Raw genomic sequence first — 13567 nt, forward strand, 5'->3', positions numbered from 1 at the left:
CCGTCAAGGCCTCTCACCTGTCAGGCAGACGGGTTTGTGATTTGCAGAGGGAAAAGATGTGGCTAAGAGGGGCAGCCCAAGGGAGGAGCCCCCAGAAGGAAGCCAGGCTCACCCGCCACGGGGGGTGGGGCAGTGGCAGAACTGGCAGTACCCATGTGACACGGACTTCAGTCAGACTTGGGTGCTGGGTATCGAACCCAGGGCTTGACACGGGCTGGGCAAGGGCTTCACCTTGAGCCACATCCCCAGCCCTTTCTATTCTTTAATTTTGAGACAGGGTCTCACTAAGTTGCTGAGGCTAGCCTCAAACTTGCCATCCTCCTGGCTCAGCCTCTAGAGTCACTGGGACTACAGGCTGTGTTACCAGGCCCAGTTCCAGGAAGACCTTATCAACCCACCCAGTGCCCCAGGAGCAAGTAGATTCTCTGGGTGGTAAAAGACCCAAGGGTGGAGGCAGCAGACATGGCCAATGGCTGGGCCTGGGTGGGCAGCTTGTCCAGGAACATCAGGGTGCCTGACAGGGAGGGCTGGGAAGGGGCAGGGACTCCCCAGCCACTTGACCCTCCCCAGGGCCTTTGCACATGCTGTTCCCTTCGTTCCCCTCATGATGCCAGCCCTGCTCTTTCCTGGGGTCCCCTCAAACCCACCCCTCTGGGAAGTCTCCCCAATTGTCCCCACCAAGGCCAACTCCTCCAGTATACACAGCTGTCACTCCCCGTGTTTCCTGTCGGCTCTATCACAGTAGCAATTAAACCATGCAGGGCTGGATTCTGACACTTGACGCCTGCCTGCCTCCCCCAGACACCCAGGCTCCTGGGGATGAACTGTGCCATCTGTCTGTTCGACTTGTTCACAACATGGCTTGTCACGTAGAAGGGGCTCAGTTAATGTTTGAGATGCAAAATATTCTCTGCCCTGAGTCGGGAGAAAGGCTCAGAGGAGGGCGAGGCCCCAGAAGGTGCTCTGGGATTGACCTTGGGGAGCTTGTGCCTCAGGATAGGTCAGCGGAAGTGTTGCTGGGGCAGGCGGCTGCTGGGGACAGATTTGCAAGGGTCCCGTGAGGAAGCAGCAGGGGTGAAGACCCTCTGTCCCCTCCTCAGCCTGGAAACCACTCTGCCCAGCCAGGTTCCATCCTGGTCTTTAGTGAGTCTTGAGGCCAAGGTCCGACCAGAGGCCTCCAAGAGCAGTAGAGGCCAGAGCGCCAGAGCCCGCCTGGTGCTGCGCCACGCCCCTCGCCCGACGGCCCTGCTTTCCCTTGTGTGAGGGGTGGCTCGGTGCTTTCCCTCTGCACACACCCTCTGCATGCCTGGCTATTGTTCCCTTCTGACCTAAGGCAGCCACCATGTGCCAAGGCCGCCCAGTGCCAGGACAGGGTGAGGCGGGCTGCAGCCATAGGCCCGCCCCGCCCCCACACTGGCCCAGTGACCCCCACAGCCAGGGACAGCAGTTCCAGATGGAGGATGGGGGAAGAAAGGAGTCCTGGGAAAGTCTGGAACCTCGGGCAGCCTCCAAGGAGAGGCTGAGAGCCAGGCCCAGCACCTGGAATTGCCATTGAGGGGTGAGGCTGGACACTCAGTGCCCGGGACAGGTGACCTTTGGGGAAGCTTAAGCAGTGCACCAGGAGTGCAGGGGCCTCATTCACGTGTGGCTCTGTCACTCCTCACTGTGGGGCTGGGCCCGGTGATTCCTTCCCCTGGGTCTCAGTTTCTCATCCTTTAAATGGGTACGATGATGCCTGACCACAGAAATCCCACAGAAGCTCTGCTGGGCTCCCAGGAAGGCAAGGCCATCCCTGTCAAATTGTCCCTGGGAGAGGTGAGGCGGTCCCTCCGGGGGTGCTGAGGTTAGTCAGAGGCCCAGCGTGACCAGTTGTCCCCAGCTCGGCCCTGCCTCTCTTTCCTGGGCCAGCCTCTCTGCTCTCGCTCCTCCAGGCTGCCCCACCACCTTCTAACGCCTCCTTCTTCGAGACCCACTTCTTTCTCTTGAAAACCAGCCCTGATAAGGACCATCCCAGCCTGGCAAGGGGACAGTCCAGTGTGGTGTTTATGGCAGGCACTCTAAGTCCTGGCTTCGTTAGTGCCTAGCTGTGGGACCCTGGGCAAGTAGCTTAGCTTCTCTGTGCCCCCATATCCACGCTCACCTGCTCTCAGGTGCTGCAGATGTGACGATGCATATGTGGCTTAGCCAGGTGGCTGGCGCTCCTGAGATGCTAATTGCCACTGGGCTCTGAGCAGCATTTCACTTGGTGGCTGAGAGCCTGCCCCATGCTGGGCACCCCAGGGCTGGGAAGGGGCTGCGGAGCCCAGCCCCCACTGGAGCGGATCCTCAGCTGAGCTGGGTGGAGACGGCTACCTGTTGGCAGCCTGGAGAGTCAACAGCTCCAGGCAAAACGAACATCCGGGTAGGTGTGGGGGGACAGGGGCAGGGATGGCACTGAACGCAGGTCTGTTTGCTCCCAGGCCCAAAGCCATAGCATCCCCCAGCCAGCACCCAACCCTGCTGGCCAGCAAGGCAGGGAGGGACTGCCCACCATGTTATCCTGAGGCCCCGCTGGGTCACTGTGTCCAGGGTCAGATCCGGACTCCGCAGCTTTGGGAGTGAGCATGGGATGTTTCTGCAGGACTGGGCCCACCCCACGGGGCCTTCTTGTCTCTGTCCCTGAGTCCTGTTCTGGCTGCCTGGAGTTCTGGCAGCTCTTGGCTCTGACCCCAGGTGAGACGGTTTCTGTGCCATAGCCGGATGGCCAAGGTCACAGGTCCACCTGCAACCCTGAGGTGGAGGCCCAGATGGAGGCCCACAGCCCAGCTGTCCAAAGTGGGTGGGAGGGGCACCCAATTTTTGGAGGGCTCTAGAGACTCCTGGTGGCATGAGTAAGCCAGGCTCCCCACTGCTGGCCTTGAGGACCACTGGGGCTTCCTGTAACTCAACCCCACAACCCAGCTGGGGAAGCTGAGGTTCAGAAAGGGGTGGGACTTCGGGGAACAGAGGTCTCTGGCCTCTTTATCCCAGGCAGCTTCAGGTCTGGGGGCCAAGCCCCGGATTCTGAGCTGGAGCTCTAGCAGCTGACTCCCAAGACCCAGGTCCCCTACACAAGAGCCCTGCTGACCCCAAAACAAGGAAACAGAGATCCAGTGGGCAAGGACCCAGTTCCTGTGTCCAGGGCTAAAACTGCCCCAGACTCCCCTCCCCCACTCAAGGGACAGGCACAGGAAGCAGAGGTCAGCATTGCTGAGCAGAACTGCTGAGCCCAGAATGCAACTAGGAAGACCCAGGCCCAGAGGCCACTAACTCAAGGTGGCCAGCCGGTCAGAAGCCTGTTTCAGACTCTGAGTCCGTGCTTGTCCCCAGCCTTGGGCCCTGGCAGCAGTGTACCCAGGGTCCAAGCTGTGTCCTCGCCAGGGACTGCAGCCAGGATTACCCAGCCCCAGCACCTTTACAGGGGACAGGACAGGGGGTGGGTGGCAGGACTGGGCTTCACCCGGTGACTGGGCTCCGTGGCCAGGGGCATCCCTCTCTGTGCTCCTCTGGGGGACGCAGGGATGAGGGTCTGAGACTTGGACAGGCGGGCTCACGGGGCTCACTGGGGAGCCTCCGCTGCCCAGGGCTGCCCCCTGCAGGCCACACGCAACCCTGCCCCCACCCTGCAGAAGGGAAGGGCCTCTGCTTCTGCACAGCCTGTACCACCTGTAGGCCGGTGGACAGTCTGGGCCATCTCCACGTCCCTTCTGGCTCTAGTGTCCCCCACCCACAGCCAACAGCAGCAGCACATGTCCAGGCAGTTGTGCCTGGGGAGAGATCAAACAGGACATGGGGTCAGCACTGCCAGGGCCTGGAGTGAAGAATGGACAGGAGGTGTGGGGACATGGAAACGGGGTGGGGACACAGGGACAGGAGGAAGGGGACACACAGGCACAGAAGACCTCCTAGTCCAGATCTGTGCCAATCGTCTCCACCCTGGGCAGGGAAAGAGCCAGGGGCCCCTCTCAGCCACCCCACCCACGTGCACTCACACCTGGCTCACACACACACACACACACACACACACACACACACACACACAGGCGCGTGTGGAACGCCCTCACTGAGCCCCGCACTCCTACACACTCACCTGCATGCACAACCCTGAGGCTCCAGGTCTGGCCTGGGTCCCTGTGGCTGGTTCCCCTCCTTGGAGGGTCCAGCGGGGAGGTCTCTGCACCCCTTGCAGAGGGGTCTTTCTCTCCTCCAGGCTACCTGAGGGTCCCAACCAGCCCTGTCCCCTGGCTCAGCCTGAGAGGAGGGGTGCCGGGTGTGGGAAGGGCCCTCCCCATCTGTCTGCCAGAGCCCTGGAATGCGCTGACCAGCACCGGCCTAATCCCCATCCTGCCCCATGGGGCCCACTGAGCTGACCGGAGCAGGGCAGCCAGGGGCGCGTGGGTGGGAAGCTGGGGTGGGCAGGGAGCAGTTTGTAGCACCCAGGCAGTAGCCCGGACCCCAGAAGGCAGGGACAGGCTCAGTAGGAGTGCTCCCCTCTCTGGGTCAGAAGGGCAGATTTGGGGCCCTGGAGAAGGGGCTGGGAAGTGAAGCCGGTCAGGCCTGTGGAGGTACGGGTGGGAGGGGGCAAGTGACCCCTTGTGTGCATTTTTTTATTTCACATTGCTGGGGACTGAATCCAGGGTCTGGAGCCTGCTCTCTTACACAGAGACCTTTAGGACCAGGAGGGGTAGCCTGAGAGGGAAAATGTGGCTGGGGATGGCCCAGCGACCTGGCAGGCCCCCAGGGGAGGAGCTCCTGCGCCCCACCCCCCACCCGCCTATATCCCCAGGCCCTCTCTGCGCTCCCCAGCTGCTGGGGCGATGGCGGTGCAGGTGGGTGAGACCCGGGTACGCAGTTGGCCACATACCCTGGGCCCTGGCCAGTGGGGACTCCCCAGGCTGCCTGTGTTTCTCCACACAGAGCTGGGGTGCTGGTTCTGCCCACTCGCTCATCAGACCCCAGGCTGAGGGGACGTGGGGGTGAAGGTGGCCCCGGAGCAGCTGCTGAGCAGGCTTGCCCCATCCTGACCCCCATCAGGAAGGAGATGCTCGAAGGGACAGGGTCCTGCGAAGATCACACACTGGAGTGGATGGGCTGGAGGGGGTCTCGGGGACAAGTGGATACGTGGAGGGGGGGCAGAGCTACCGCCCTATGGGCTCCATCTCTCTGTCTTTTGCCTTCAGTTTGAAGCTTTCTGTGCGGGGGGCTTGGCCCCTGGCTGGAGCCTGATGGTCCAGGGACAAGCTGACTCTGGAGAGGACAAGTAGGGGCCCACCTCCCCTCCTGGGCTAGGGGCGGGGGCTGCCCAGCTATTTACTGCCCTCGTGACCTGCGCGATGCACCCAGGTTTGAGATCAACTTCTTGTCTGAGGCGGGGGACATCGCCTTCCATGTCAAGCCGCGATTCTCCAGTGCCACTGTGGTGGGCAATGCCTTCCAGGGTGGCCGCTGGGGCCAGGAGGAGGTGTCCAGCGTCTTCCCCCTGGCCCTGGGGGAGCCCTTTGAGGTGACAGGGACCTGGGTGGAGCCCATGGGAAGACGGGAGGCCCGGGGGGATGGGGGATGAAGACGGTGGCAGGGAACGGGAGGCAGGTGAGGAGGTGGTCCTTGTGGGTATTCACAAGTCCCCTGCTGGGTCTGGCTGGGCCTTCCACTGCCCAGTCTCCCCACTTGGGTGATGGGTTGCTCTCCACGCCGGCTGCCAGCCACCCCCTCTTGGGAGAAACAAGAGGGTTCCCAGCATGGAGCTCCCCCGTGGTGGGTGGGCCCAGGCAGGCGGGCCAGCAGGCTGAGGGCGACGAGGGGCCCACCGATCCTGGGCTCCATGGCTGGGGTCACTTTCCTGCCTGCCCAGATGGAGGTCAGCTCGGACGCCGAGCACTTCCACGTCTACGCCCAGGAGCACAAGGTGCTACAGTTCCCACACCGCCAGAGGCCGCTGGCCGCCATCACCAGGGTGCGGGTGCTGAGCGAACACCGCCTGGCCCAGGTGGAGCTGGCCAAACGGAGCCTGAGCTGGGGGTGAGGTCCCTGCCCGTCCCAGGCTACCTGTCCCCATGGGAGCTTGTCCACCCTCACCCTGGTGCCCCCTCCAGCGACTTGGTTGTCTTGCCCTGCCCCTCTCCCAGCTGGCCTTGCACACCTGGCCACGGGAGAAAAGCTGCTGTCCACACGCTGCCCTGAGTCTGTGCCCGGGGGGACAGTGAGCTAAGGCATATGTTTGGATGCTTGCAGGGACGGTGGCCAGTGAGCTGCATCTGTGGTCCCAGGAACAAACTTTGGGCTGTCCCTCATCCAGGAGTCTGGAGCCCCCTGGACTGGGGGTCTGGGGTTCTGTGTGCCCAACCCCGACTCCACCTTCAATAAAATGTGAGCAGGATGCAGGTGCTTGGCTGCTTGGGGACGGGACATGCTGGGGAGGGCCACCTGTGCAGCCCTCAGGGCAAGAGGCTGGGACCTATGCCTGGGCACCACCTGACCCCTGTCCTCATCTCCAGGACCCTGGGGGTCTGGGGGTGTTGGAATGGACACAGTCCTCCCTGCAACCTTTGATGCTCCCAGGACAGAGGGAGTGTGTCAGGTGACATCCATGTTGGGAGGGCTCCTGGCCATGGACCAGAAGCCCCAGCAGGATCATGGGTCATCCTCACCAGGGCTGCTGGTCCCTCAGGGCTCCATCCCAGAGGCAGAGGGGTGGCCCTGGGTGGGGCCAGGAGAGGAGGGTTGGTGCTGGGCCCAGCCCGCCCCGTCCAAGACACCACCTTGGAGGCCCTGAGCTTCCCTTCCCCCTCCTTCCCGTTGGGACTTTTCCTGTTTCCTCTCTTCCCACCTGGAAGTGAGACGTGCTCCTGTCCCCATCGCGTCCGTGTCGGGGGAGCCAAGGGTGGGGCTGAGGAAGAGAAGGAGCATCCTGAAGGGCCGCGCAGGGAGTCGGACTGGCAAGGAAGCCTCTGCTCCGCAGGCCACACGCCTTCCAGTTCGCTGGCCTCGGTGTTCCCACCTACCCAAAGGGAGTAAGCCCCTGCCTCATGTCTGCAAAGGGCTCAGCCTTCAGAGGACGGCCCCAGAGCCCGGGGAGGGGAGGCGAGGTGACTTCAGGATTCACACCATGACAGGTTGCCTGTGGTTTCCAGTTGTGTAAAGTTTAATAGGCCTCATAACGGTGACCACCTCTGCATCTATCAGCTCTCTAGATCTGTCAGGCAGCTTTCTATCATCTGTCTATCTGTCATCTATCTCTTTACCTACATCAGCCTACCGTTTATCTACCTACCTACCCACCCCTCTGCTACCTGTCTGTTTTCAACTGTTGATGTCACGGCTTTGAATAGCTCTCTCTGGGCAGCCGTGCCTGGTGAGCACACCTGTATTCCCAGCAACTTGGAAGGCTAAGATAGGAGACTTGCAAGTTCAAGGCCAGCCTTGGCAATTTAGCAAGGCTCTATGCCACTTAGGGAGACCCTATCCTGTCTCAAAAAAAAAAAAAAAAAAAAGAAAAGAAAAGAAAAGAAAAAGGCCGGAGATGTAGTTCAGTGGTAGAGCACTTGCCCAGCCTCCGCGAGGCCCTGGGTTCAATGCCCAGGACCACACACACCAAAAAACCCTCCACGGATCTTAAGCCCTCACGAACGAGCTATGTCAAGACAGCCCTCAGTCAGTGACGCACAGTAGGCGAGCAGAGGCCGAGGCCTGGGCTGTGAAGTGGCAGCCTGGTTTGAGTCCTAACTGCCTCTCCATGTGAGACCTGGGCAGGTCCCTGACTTCCGGGCCACTGTCAGATGGGGACATCACAGGAAGTCCAGCACTCCAATACGCTAACTCAGGCAAGGCACTTGGAACGCTGGCTGGCACTTGTCATGATGCCGTTACTGTGGAATTAACTTCCAAGTGCCTTGCCCTTTAAGGTTTTATGGATGGGGAAACTGAGGCTGCGTGGAAACAAAAAGTCACCTGCCAGGTGGGTCCAGAGTGGGGAGCGTTCAGTGACCCCGCTTCCCTCCAGAACCTGGAGGCGTCTGGGTCTGCAGCTGGGCAGCGTTGCTAGGAGCTACCAGCGCCGCCCCCCCAGGTGGGACAATGGGGCCGGGCCTCCAGCTGTGCAGCTTCCTTCCTGTCTCCACTCACTTCCCTGCCTGTGTCCTCAGCCCAGCTGGCCAGGAGCCCCTTCCTGCCGCCCCTGTGGGAGCTCTGGCCTTTGTGTCAGCCAGGAGGGGTTGGGGGCATGAGGAAGTATCCCGACCAGGCCGGGCTGGGGAGTGACTGGGCGGTGGGAAAGGGTTAACCACACAGGGACCTGGGTCTGTGACCAGGCTGGTTGCTCCTGCTCCTGGTGCCAGGCCCTTGCCTGGTGGCCTGCTCAGCCTCTCTGGGCCTCAGTTTCTCGGCAGGGATTCCCCTCCTCATGAAGCACTGCCCCACCCCCCCACCGATAGCAATGCAAGGTGAGAATGTGGAAGAGCACCAGATGACATCAGGCTCTTTCCTTGCTGGGGAATGGCTGAGCCTGGGGGTGACATGGGGACAACCTGAGACCAGGCTACATGTCTCCCAAAAGCTTTTTGAGATATGAAGTGCAAACTCATTTAATAGATGTAGAAACAGGATCAGAGAGATCAAGTGACTTGCCCAGGGTCACTCAGCAAGTGAAAGTTGGAGCCAGACAAAGTCCAGGTCCAACAGATTTCTACACTCACACACAAACACACACACAGGCACACACCTCAACCTGACCCTGAGCGAGCGGGCTGTGAATCAGCCCTCTGTCCACTCCAGGTTATAAGGTGCCACAGGGCAAGTGAGACCACAGGGGCCCCAGACCCCTGAGGCATCCTTGGTCCTCAGTCTCTCCATCTGTCAAATGGGGTGCAGGGAGCTGTGATCCCAGAGCGTCCTGTAGGAGGAGCCGCCTGCCCCGCCATCACGCCTGCCGTGACTCCCATGGCCCTCGGCACACAGCATGCGTTCCCGCCTCATCTGGCCCTGGTCAACCTCGTCTGAGCAACCTGCGGCCCCAATGGCCAGCATCGCTGGCTGTGCCCAAGCAGCCCATTCCTCTACCTGAGCACAGCTGGGAACACCTCCGCTGAGAAGCCTCCCCTGACCTCCCGCTGGGTTCTTGTAGCCTCGTCTGAAGGTCAGGGACCGGGTGCTGCCCCAGCCCAGTCCAGCTTGTCCCAGAGCACACGGAGCTCTGGAAGCGTTAGCTTTGTCAATGAGTGAGTCAATACTTGATTGACAGGGAAGATGGCTAGAGCCTTGAACAAGCTGCGATGCCCCCTCCACCTGCCCCGGGCCATCGGGCCCTGGAGCCCTGGAGCCGTCCCATGCACCACAGGAAGCAAGCGGCTCCAAGGTGGCTCGGTGTAGGGCACTCGCCTAGCATGCGTGAGGCACTGGGTTCAATCCTCAGCACCACATGAAAATAAATAAAATAAATACAGGGTTTTTTCCTTCTTTTTAAACTGGCAGCGGGCTTCTCTTCCCTGGCTTGGGCGCCTCCCTTCCAACCCTGGGACAGGGTTCCGGCCCCGCCTCGGGCCTCTGTAGGCCTCCTCCCTGCGTGCTCCTCGCAGCCCTGGCCTGGCCGGCCCCTCCTCATCGTTCCAGCCTCTCCTCTGGTGCCTCCACGTGAGACCTTCTCTCGCATCCCTGGAGTGGCTTACCCTCCATCCTGGTAGCATTGCTTCCCTTTGTCCCAAGTAGCAGATCCTGCTTCCTGGGCTGACCTGCTGGCTGTGTCTCCCCACCGAGAGCTGGCACTGGAGCAGGCACTCATGAACATGTGTTACCAGGTCTCATTTGCACCCTCCGAGCAACAGGCAGCTCACTACCTGCCAACTGGAAGCAAACGCCTCCCCAATGCCCCGCCTTCACCCCTGTCCCTGCACCTTGCCACAGGTTACCCAGTCCTTGGTACCTTCAGAGGCCCAAAGGCGTCTGCAGACGCTACACTCCAGTTATGGATTCAGTAACAGGTCACCAGGCAGCCCCAGCTCCTGGCAAGTCAGGCTGCTTGCCTGGGGACTATCTTTCCCTGTGGCGTTGGAGAAAGATGCCCTGGGCCGGGCTGGCTGTGGAAACGGTTGCCTGGGCCCCGATGGTGCAGCCGGGAGGGTTTCGCCCATCCTTGGTTTCCCAATACCACAGGCTGACCAAAGGTGCCAGGCTCTTTGTGGGGTCAAGGAGAGGGTTCAGAGGCCAGGAGGGTGATCACCCTAAAGGAGGCAGTGGTGAGGGTCATAGGGTCCCCAGGGGTCTGAGGCTAACTGAAACACAAACGCCCACCCTGCTCAGCCCTTTCCAACTATGCCAGGGAGATATGGGCCCAGAACCGGCAGATCTTCTGATTTTTAAAACTCGAGTTCACCTGTTGGACTTCCGTTGAAGTATTGGCCCATATGGTGACACCTACAGGACCCAGGAGCAAGCTGCTCCAGGAGTGGCCTGTTTGAGACCTCCGCTTTAACACCAGCTTTGCCCTGTGTTGGCCCCTCCCCACCAGGTGAGAGGATATTGGTGCTGGGGGTCCAGTAACCCCACCCTCCTGCCCGCCTTCCCACAGTGCCGCCCTTCTGGGGCTCTCAGGCTGGCCAGCAGAGGGCGCTGCAGACCCGGCTTGCCTCACCCCTGTTCCAGGTCTGGCACTCCTTCCCACACAGGTCAGGGCTGCGTTCCAGGGCCCATAGTGTTTGTTCCATAAAATGAACATGGGCCCAAGGCCAGGGCCCACGTCAGGGAGATCCAAGCAATTAGAAGCATCGCCCACCCCACCTGGCCTCCTTGCTGCAGAAGCCAGCACCTGGGGCCCAGTGGAATGATCAAGTGAATAAACAGTGTGGAATCCCCGAGCCTCAGTTTCCTCTTCTGTAAAATGGGGCCAGGGTGAGGAGGGACATGGACACTGTCCAGCAAGTGCCCTAGGGTGCAGTCTTCCCTCATCCCCTGCCTCCCTCCCCACCAAGACAGCCAGTGCTCAGGGCGAGTGGCTCCCTGTCAGGCCCTCGATGTCTCCAGCCTGGCCTGGCACGGCTGGGCACTCTCCTGACCCCGGCTCACAGTTCCTGCTTCAGGCCTGGTGAGGACGGCCCTGGGTCCTACATGGCCACCACTTGTACAGGGGCAGCTCAAGCAGCTGGGCTCCATCCTCCAGCACAACCCAGCAGGGCTGGGGGCCCTTCAGGACAGTGTGCCTGCAGGGCCAGCATGCAGCCCGTGCAGCTTCCTTCTGCTTAGAGCAGGAGGCTTGGGTGGCGAGCCCACCACCACCATGGACCCCAGGAAAGCTCCTGCACTGGTCTCAAGGGTGTTGGTGGCCAACGGTTCCCTGTTGGCAGTCTCCTGCAGGGGGACCCCCAGGGAGACTCTCCACACAGCAGGGGTGGCAGCCAAGGCCTGAACCAACCTTGGTGTCCCTGAGGAGGAATCCAGTAAGGAGAGTCTCCTCTGCAGACATTTGGCAATGAGGCTGGTCACCAGAGATGCTGCTATGTAAAAGGACGGGGGTGACGGTGCCTGGGTCCTCTAGCAAGGCCTGCAGCCTCGGTGTAGCAGGAGAGGCATGCAGATGTCTGACTCCATCGTTATTCTCTGAGAGGATCTGGAAAACCTGGTTGCCAACAGAACAAGTTATTATTTATTTATTTATTTAATTATTTATTGGTCCTGGGGATTAGAACCCAGGGCCTTGCAAATGTGAGGCAAGCACCCTACCAACTGAGCTGTCTCCCCAGCCCCCACCATAACAAGCTTTTAAAAATTAATTATTATTATTTTTTTTTGTATTGGGACTTGAACCCAGGGGCGCTTAACCACTGAGCCACATCCTCAGCCCTTTTTTTTTTTTTTTTTTGTGGGGCTTGGGATTTGAACCCAGGGCCTTGTGCTTGCAAGGCAAGCACTCTATCAACTGAGCTATCTTCCCAACCCCGAGCCCTTTTTTTTTTTTTAAATTTTGAGACAGGGTCTTGCTAGGTTGCTGAGGGCCTCACTAAGTTGCTGAGGCTGGCTTTGAACCTGTGCACTTCCTGCCTCAATCTCCTAGGTTGCTGGGATTACAGGCATCTGCCCGAGTGCCTGGCATCGTGACCATTTTGAAGGGTACAATTAAGTGGCGTCAATTACATTCACGATGTTGGGCAACCATTGCCACTCTTTCCTAAATTCGTGGCTCTGTCATCCTAAGGCAGGGGGCTGGACCTGGGGGCTGTGGTAAGTTGCAGTGCCACATTTAATTCTGCAGCCTTCATTTTCCCCCCAGGGTTTTATTAAGAAAAAATTCAAATATACCAGAAAGTTGAAATAATTTTCAACCAACACACATCCCTACTCCCTGGACTGAGCATGAGCGTGGTACGCCATTTGCCTCCTTCCGTTTCTATTATCTTGGGTTTTGGTGTATTTCAGGGTAAGTGACAGACACCAGTATATGTCAACCTCCCTGCTTCGGGGCCTACCTTCCTACTGAAGCTCAATATCTGCTTACAAATCTTTTTTGAAGCATACCATGAAACACACACCTTACCTGTACCATTTGATGACTTCTGGCTTATTCACACAGCTGGGTACCCCACCCAGGTGTCACTCAGGGCCCCTGGAAGTTCCACTGGGCCCTGATTTGATTATGTCCTTCAAATTCATATGCTGAAGCCCTACCCCGCAGCAGGGCTCAAGGTAGGGTTTTCAGGAGGTCATTAGGGGAATGAGGTCAGGAAGGTGGGACTCTCATCTGTTGGGACTATGACCTTGTAAGAAAAGGGCACAGGGAGAAGATGCATGCAGAAAAAAGCCCGGGCCAGCTGACACCTTGATCTTGGCCTTCCCAGTCTCTAGACCTGTGAGAAAATAAATGTCTCTTATGTAAGTCACCCTGTCTGTGGTGCTCTGCGGTGGCGGCATGAGCTGAGACAGGCCCCTTCCTGTTCTTCTCCTGCACCCCCAGAATGGCTGTTCTTATTTTTTTCCCACTGTACATTAAGGCCACCTATTTTAGATTTTTCTATGAATGGAACCCTCCTTGTGTCTTTTACGCTCATTTCTTGTTTCCCTGTGTACACAAGACACTCTTGAGATTTTTTGCATTAACATCATTTAAGAAATCATTAGCCAGGTGCAGTGTACACATCTGTAATCCCAGCGACTCACTGGGGAGGCTGAGTCAGGGGATCACAAGTTTGAGACCAGCCTGGGCAACTCAGCAAGACCTTCTTTTTTTTTTTTTTTTTTTTTTTTAAGAAAAAGGGTAGGGCCGGGTGCAGGGGTGCGTGCCTGTAATCCCAGCAGCTTGGGAGGCTGAAGCAGGAGGATCGCGAGTTCAAAGCCAGCCTCAGCAACTTAGTGAGGCCCTAAGCAACTCAGTGAGATCCTGCCTCTAAATAAAATGCAAAATAGGGCTGGGGATGTGGCTCAGTGGTGGAGCACCCTTGGGTTCAATCCCCAATGCCAGAAAAGAGGGGGGATATATCAGCAGTGTTTCTGTTTGGGGGAATGAAAAAATTCCGGAAGTAGTGGCAATGGTCACCCAAAATTGTAAATGTATTTGATGCCTCTGAATTGT

General features: G+C 58.9%; 1 protein-coding gene across 1 annotated transcript; it reads left to right on the plus strand.

Annotated features, from left to right (window-relative positions):
• The first annotated feature begins 4835 nt into the window (after positions 1-4835).
• Grifin (galectin-related inter-fiber protein) lies at positions 4836-6040 on the plus strand. The gene is made up of 4 exons (XM_047534169.1): positions 4836-4862; positions 5199-5278; positions 5362-5521; positions 5870-6040. The coding sequence occupies exons 1-4, from the start codon at positions 4836-4838 to the stop codon at positions 6038-6040; spliced, it is 438 nt and encodes a 145-aa protein (XP_047390125.1).
• Positions 6041-13567: the final 7527 nt, after the last annotated feature.

Source organism: Sciurus carolinensis, chromosome 18, assembly GCF_902686445.1.
Source record: "Sciurus carolinensis chromosome 18, mSciCar1.2, whole genome shotgun sequence".
In the NCBI taxonomy this organism is placed as follows: Eukaryota; Metazoa; Chordata; class Mammalia; order Rodentia; family Sciuridae; genus Sciurus; species Sciurus carolinensis.

Excerpts from the sequence above, each read along its gene's own strand:
- Grifin (XM_047534169.1), top strand. The coding sequence starts at position 4,836 with ATGGCGGTGCAGGTGGGTGAGACCCGG. Across the intron at positions 4,863-5,198 it reads TGCAGGTGGGTGAGACCCGG|TTTGAAGCTTTCTGTGCGGG; the intron begins GTACGCAGTTGG and ends TTTTGCCTTCAG. Across the intron at positions 5,279-5,361 it reads GCTGACTCTGGAGAGGACAA|GTTTGAGATCAACTTCTTGT; the intron begins GTAGGGGCCCAC and ends CGATGCACCCAG.